Source organism: Sinocyclocheilus anshuiensis, unplaced genomic scaffold (genome assembly GCF_001515605.1).
Source record: "Sinocyclocheilus anshuiensis isolate Anshui unplaced genomic scaffold, SAMN03320099.WGS_v1.1 scaffold376, whole genome shotgun sequence".
In the NCBI taxonomy this organism is placed as follows: domain Eukaryota; kingdom Metazoa; phylum Chordata; class Actinopteri; order Cypriniformes; family Cyprinidae; genus Sinocyclocheilus; species Sinocyclocheilus anshuiensis.
The window spans coordinates 479,650-486,199 of NW_015558600.1; the positions used below are offsets into that span (position 1 = coordinate 479,650).

At 43.1% G+C, this 6,550-nt stretch overlaps 1 protein-coding gene across 1 annotated transcript in view; it reads right to left on the reverse strand.

The window, feature by feature from the left end:
• Positions 1 to 273: 273 nt before the first annotated feature.
• LOC107680113 (chondroitin sulfate proteoglycan 4-like) overlaps positions 274 to 6,550 on the reverse strand; it is a 45,061-nt gene continuing 38,784 nt past the window's right edge. Inside the window, 6 exon segments of the mRNA XM_016475885.1 lie at positions 274 to 2,349; positions 3,135 to 3,318; positions 3,760 to 3,920; positions 4,163 to 4,299; positions 4,603 to 4,796; positions 6,312 to 6,439. Of these exon segments, the coding sequence (XP_016331371.1) occupies positions 542 to 2,349; positions 3,135 to 3,318; positions 3,760 to 3,920; positions 4,163 to 4,299; positions 4,603 to 4,796; positions 6,312 to 6,439 (2,612 nt within the window). The 3' untranslated portion in view covers positions 274 to 541.

Consider the following 6,550-nt stretch of genomic DNA (forward strand, 5'->3'; position numbering starts at 1 on the left):
TGCCATTTTGTTATTTTCTCAGGTAATCAACATCATATAACAGATGCTGTTGACAGAGCTTAACTTGTACTGAACTCAGAATATTCTTTTAAACAAGTGATCACAAAGGTGCCAAATCGTCAGCGCAATTTTAAATCACACAATGTGTCACCGAAGAAAACAGGCTGCTTGGAAAAAGGCACATATATTGATCTGTGTTTAAAAGCAACAAAACACAAAACTTAAACGTAAATAACACTGAAAAATAAGATCTTAAACCATTTACTGCCTAAACATACATACAAAGGATTGTTCAAACATAACATATTATGTTCTTGTCCAAAAGTACCTTAAAAGTTGGTTAATTCAGCCTCATTTGAGAAATGACCATGTGACTATTAGAACATCAGCACGCACACAGATTTTGCTGTGCCTTCTAAGAAACCCTAAACTCAGATATGTGCTGGACTTTAAAAGCATCAATAATGGCAAGAAAACTGTATAACACTGACTGGAATGATTCAAGGCATTGAAAACACAATTGTCCGGTCGCCTCCCCATCTCAAACCCAGTACTGGTTCTTTTTCAGTGCTGGGTTTGTTGTCCGACAGTGCTGTATTAATTCAGGATCTGCCCCTTTGGAGTCCATGTTTGACATGGGGATGTTGTTTGCAGGATCGGTTTTCCTGAAAGTCTCCTGACTGACTTCTCCATTCTTCGGCTTTGCCGCCACTGTTTGGACGTTGTGCTTTCCGGTTTTGTTGCGTCGGACCAAGTAGTAGGCCAGCAGTGCAGCCAGGAGCATGAGTAGGAGGATGACGAGGATGGGAATAAGTATAGCCCACAGTGTATTTCGTCTAGATACCACAGGAGTCGCTGTAGTGCTGCCAGAAGCCACGTTACCATCTCTCCACCTGGGCTCTGGTTGACCTGGATCACTCTTATCAGAAGTGGACACCGGTGGCACTTTGAGCATTGTAGCACCATAAACTTTGGAAGGGTCGTAGGGGACCACATGGAAGGGCAAGACGCACTCTGCAGGAGGAACGCCGTGTGCTTTTAGGAGGAAGTGTGCTTCATCTTGACTTTGACTTCCAGTGTTTTGAGCCCCAGTTGTGTTTAAGATCACCAGAGCTACCCGACCTTCATCCAGGTCTTGTTGGGTGAAGGAACTCACTGGCTGGCCATCATCTAGCCCACCCCTCTTGATGAACCGAGCTCCTTGAGGTTGTTGGATCATGCTGAAAGTTGGAGATGTTCTGGTCTTGTTGGCTAGAGGTGTAGCGTCCAACAACTTTCTGTCTACGAGTACAGTAGCACCTCTGGGGAGCAGGGGGTTCTGGGCCACCTTCGCCAGTGGTTTCACGGTAATGTTGAGGACAGAGGACACATTTGCCGCCCTGCTTCGGGCCACAAAGGCAACGCTATCTCTCGGTGATGTGGACTTAACGAAACGGACACTCACTCTTCCCTGTTTGATCTGCTTCTGCGTGAAAGCCGATGTGGGCTGTCTGTCCACCATTACGGCTGCGTATTTCGGGACATTGGTGATCTTATAGAGTACATCCTCCTCGACCGGACCCCCAGTGGAGGTGCTCAGCATGTCCTCTGTGATTAGAGTCTCGTCATCTCCCTGCCTTATATGAATCTCTGGAGCTTTATTCAGTATCAGAGACTTGGCCAGGATTCCAATATGCAGTGTGCATGGGTCTGTTTGGTGTTTCCCATCAGACACTGTAAATTCCATGAAACCATCGGACAGACTTCCATCACTAACAAAAGCAACCCGCCCAGTGTTGATGTCTTCCTGGCTGAATTGGATAATCCGGTCTCCGGAATCGGTGTAGATGACATATCCATTAGCTGGACTCTTGGAGATGGTAAATCGGACCTCATCCGGTGTGCTGTCCTGGTCAACCGTGTTGAGGTAATTTTTGGAGATGATGGTCGTGGAGCCCTGCAGTGCTTCCAGGAGCAGGTCCAAGCTTACAAGTTCTGGTGGGTTTGAGTCTCGCCGTCTGATGGAGATCAGGAAGATCTCCTCCAGAACCACGGCACCGGGCTGGACCTGTGGACTGCGGCCACTGGGGTTCAGATGGACCCGGAAAGAGAAGCTATCAGAAGATGATCCAGAGTCATCTTGATTGTACTCCAGATCACCACGTGCCACATCATCCTGCAGAAAATGGGGAGCATCGCGAGACAGATCAGACCCCCCGAGAGTGAGTCGTCCATGAATGGGGAACCAACGCACTTCATAGACAATGTCCTGCCCCGCTCGCTTCTGCTCAGGCAAACTGGCCAGCAGGTTAGAAGCATCCAAAACAGAGCTGTCAATCACTTTAGACTGACCCTGCACCACGGACACACCTGCAACACATTAACAAAACACCAAAGGAAAATAATTAAATTACATTTAATTATTAGACCTAGAGATTAACATACAACAGGGCCATGGAGGGCCACTGCCCTGCAGAGTTTAGGCAAACCATGATCAAACTCACCTACCTGTAATTTTCTAGTAACTCTGAAGACCTTGATTACCTTGCTAAGTGGTCTTTGATTAGGTTTTGAGCTGAACTCTGCAGAGCAGGGCCAGATTTGAGAAACCCTGGCATACAAGCTCCGACCACATTGAGTCTCAGTGCTCATGCAGAAAATACAAGTTTGAATGCATTGTGTCCTGTTCCCACCACATTTGCCTATTATTATCAGTCTTCTGTTCACTTTTGTATCAATTGACAAAGAGTACCTGCATCAAACCCCTACTCCATAAAATGACATTTAATTGGTAGCTACCTTTGTTCTTCCAGAGCTGAGACGACACGTTTCGATTGGCTGCGTAGTATGACACAGTCACTGGCAGGCTGTGATGCAGCTCTGTTGCTGGGGGCGATATGAGGGCCAGCTCAACAGAATCTTTCATGGTTTCTGGGGTCTTCACACAGATATTTATTTTCTAAAGAACTATAATAAAAAGATCTCTAAGGAACTTCTATCAAAAGAGTCACAACACATTTGCTAAGTTGAGTCCTTTAAACATATCAAAGTACAGTGAGAGCGATTCGAAAGCATAAAGAGCTGTCTGCTCTCTATAGTTCTCATGGAGCTTTGATGTCATACACCAATCTTCAAGACATTTAATTGGTAGCTACCTTTGTTCTTCCAGAGCTGAGACGACACGTTTCGATTGGCTGCGTAGTATGACACAGTCACTGGCAGGCTGTGATGCAGCTCTGTTGCTGGGGGCGATATGAGGGCCAGCTCAACAGAATCTTTCAGGACCCAGAAGGGCTCAGACGGCATCTGATGCTCATAATACACGGCACCTGCATCCAACTGAACACACAATAGGAATCAAATACAAAAACCCTTTTATAACTGGCCACAACCTATAACACTGTCCATTAAACAGATCAAATGGTCAGTTGTTGAAGCATTACAGACAATTTATTACAGCAATTAAGGAATATAGTTTTAGTTCTGAACTTGAAATAGTTGCAGATTTTGTAAGTTTAGACTCAGCAAGCAAAAGCCTGACTGTAATGAGAGAACAGTGCTGCCATCTACTGTCCACTAATAATATCTACACATATGCTGCCCTCTTGTGGCCAGAGATGACATTACAATAGAAGAGGCTTTATTGACAGCACATGAAGGGATTTATTACAATGTCAAAACAATTATTCTATATAATAATACTAATACCAAAAATTTTAGCTATATGCGTTACTGGTCTCCTCTGCAAGTACCTTTTCCCTAATATACAATGTTATTTACCTCTGTCTGTGTGAATTTGTTGATCTCCTCAAACTGTCCACGCTGGTTAGGTTTGATTATTCGTCCCAAGCGAGGAGGTTTCACAAGTGAGTATGTGATTTCATCACCGTCTTCACTTGTTATGGCCCGTAAAATATCTCCACTGATCACCTGCCTGGTGCCTGACAAGCATCACCAACAAATCATATCACTCCACTGATTTCTTCATGAAAACACATTCTAGCAGCTTTTATACAGCTATAATTGACATATAAGGTTGTTCCAGATAAGAGTACGGACTCTTCATGATGAGGAAAATGAAAAATAACCCCCCAATGTGAAGTTTTATAAACAAATTGAAGATCTTTATTGGCCCAGAGAGAGACAGGGATTTAGATTTAAGCTCTGGATGTGTGGAGCCCACCTGGGAAGACCATGAGTTCCCCCTCCGTTTCCATGGAGATGGTGAGCTGCCTTGCCTTGACAGCGAAGTGGTTGAGAGGTGAAGTGTGTTCTCCATCAGTCACGGTGAAGCTGAACCCACCAGATTCTGAGCCTGAGCGCAGACACAAGAACATCATATTCACTACATCATGTTACAATCTTAAAATGAGGGTTCTTCAATGGTTCCATGCAGCACATTAGATTTAACTTTTCTTATCAAGAACACTTTTTGCAGGTATAAAGTTATGTATATATATATTTTTTTGGAAGAGATCTTAATTTTATGTTTTCAGATCAGTGTAGTGGTTTCTGGGGTCTTCACACAGATATTTATTTTCTAAAGAACTATAATAAAAAGATCTCTAAGGAACTTCTATCAAAAGAGTCACAACACATTTGCTAAGTTGAGTCCTTTAAACATGATATCAAAGTACAGCTCCATTATTAATCTGAGCCTGGGTGAAACTGTCCACGCTGTCATCTCGAGACACTTTAAAGGCAACGATCCCATTGCTGGGCATCTCGATAGCATACACCAACTCCTCTGGAGGGGTGTCAAGATCATCGCTGCTCAGCATATTGGCTGTGATTTCAGACTCCTCGCCAGCTAGAAGCTGAAAGGTGAGAGCACACACAAACAAAGAGAGATAAACAAACCAATAAACAAGATGGAACAACTAAACTGTTGTTTTCAGATGTGTCTACAAAGAGAGATAAACAAACCAATAAACAAGATGGAACAACTAAACTGTTGTTTTCAGAGGTGTCTAACTGTCTGGAGTCGTTGGGATGTGAAAGAGGCAGTTATGTCTCCTCTGATGCTGCTCTAATGGATGTGTAATGGACAAGTTGCTGAAAGACATTCTTAAACGATCAAATTCAGCTGGGAGATTGCAGGGCTGCCGTGTGAACACCACACATCAACACATTTATCTGTTCCTCAATGCTTTCACTGCCTCCATCTACAGCTCTCCTGGGAGACCGAGGGGAGAAAACTGGAATTGAGTACATGGCGTAGTGCCCTGGAACAGAAAGGTCTACAGACTCATTATCATTTAGTAATCTACTTTCCACATAACGTGACCTTCAAGATTTAAGTGCATGTAAAATCATCTCCTTTCCTCCTGCGAGTGCTTTTTAATGGGGGGCAATGCAGTGTTATTACCAGGGTAAATATTAGTCATACCAGATAACTCTCTATACTGCCCTCTGGTGATTGTTCGAAGACCTTTACATCACTTCCTGTGTAGTATATGCATGGGCATCCACTAGATGGTAGCACTAGACCAGAGTACAGCACGAGTGAAGTTTATAAAACAAATATCTCCCAAATTGGGCTGGAAATTGCTGTTTCTTCATATTCAATATTTAATAGATGTAACATGGATCAGAGGCTGCATGGCAAATCAAATCCCAGCATGCAGTGCTGAGGCCTGCTTTGATGGGAAACTGCAATCTCTCTCTGATTAGACTGGTGTGTCTCTATAGGGTCTCTACATCAGAGCTCAGGGGGCCCAGAACTGATATATTACTGTGTGTGTGTGATTGTGTTTGTGTGGATGAATCTTACAAAAGTTTCATGTTTCATGCCAAAATCAAAAGGAAAAGCATATGAAATTGTAAAACGAAGCCATTTTAGGAATATTGTAATTTTTGGCACTGGGTCTTTATTTTCATGACAATTATTGCAACAAAATGCAAAACCGCTCATTCACAATACTGTGATGTCAAAATAATGATTATTTATTTTTTCAAGTACAATTAGTAGATAATTTAATTTCAATAAAGGCTTTTTTTTCACATTACACTCGGTAGAATGATTTTTTTTCTTTATAATTTAGTTATCATTTTGTAAATTAAAATATACATAACTATAATTTTTTTGCGGGAGTCGCGCGGCATCTCCGATTGGTCTGTATTCCCTCCAGCCCAGAAGCTGAATTCTTGCCACCGTCATGGTTTTCCAAAAATATGAATTTCCACGGCGACCAAAAACCACAGACAACATCAAGCAAGCACTGAATGACACTCTGTGTTCCAGTGGAGGGAGTCGCTCTGAAATTTTCCGACTATGTCTCTGTTCTAGAAGCTTCATTAATGTTTAAACAGGGAAAATGGTCTTGGTGTACCTCCATTCCGGTGTTGCGTTGAATGTGGGGCGGTTCGTCATTCACAGGGAGGATGGTGATGCCGATGGTTAAGAAAGAAGGCGTAACTTTATTGTTGCTGACACTGCCGTCGCCATGTTGTGAAGACGCTGTGTGTTTCGGTGCAAAAGCGAAAATACTTTGTTTGGCCTTCCAAAAGAGGACATGACTAGAAATCAGTGGTTAAGTTGTATTTACAACACTGTTCCACAACAGGTCAA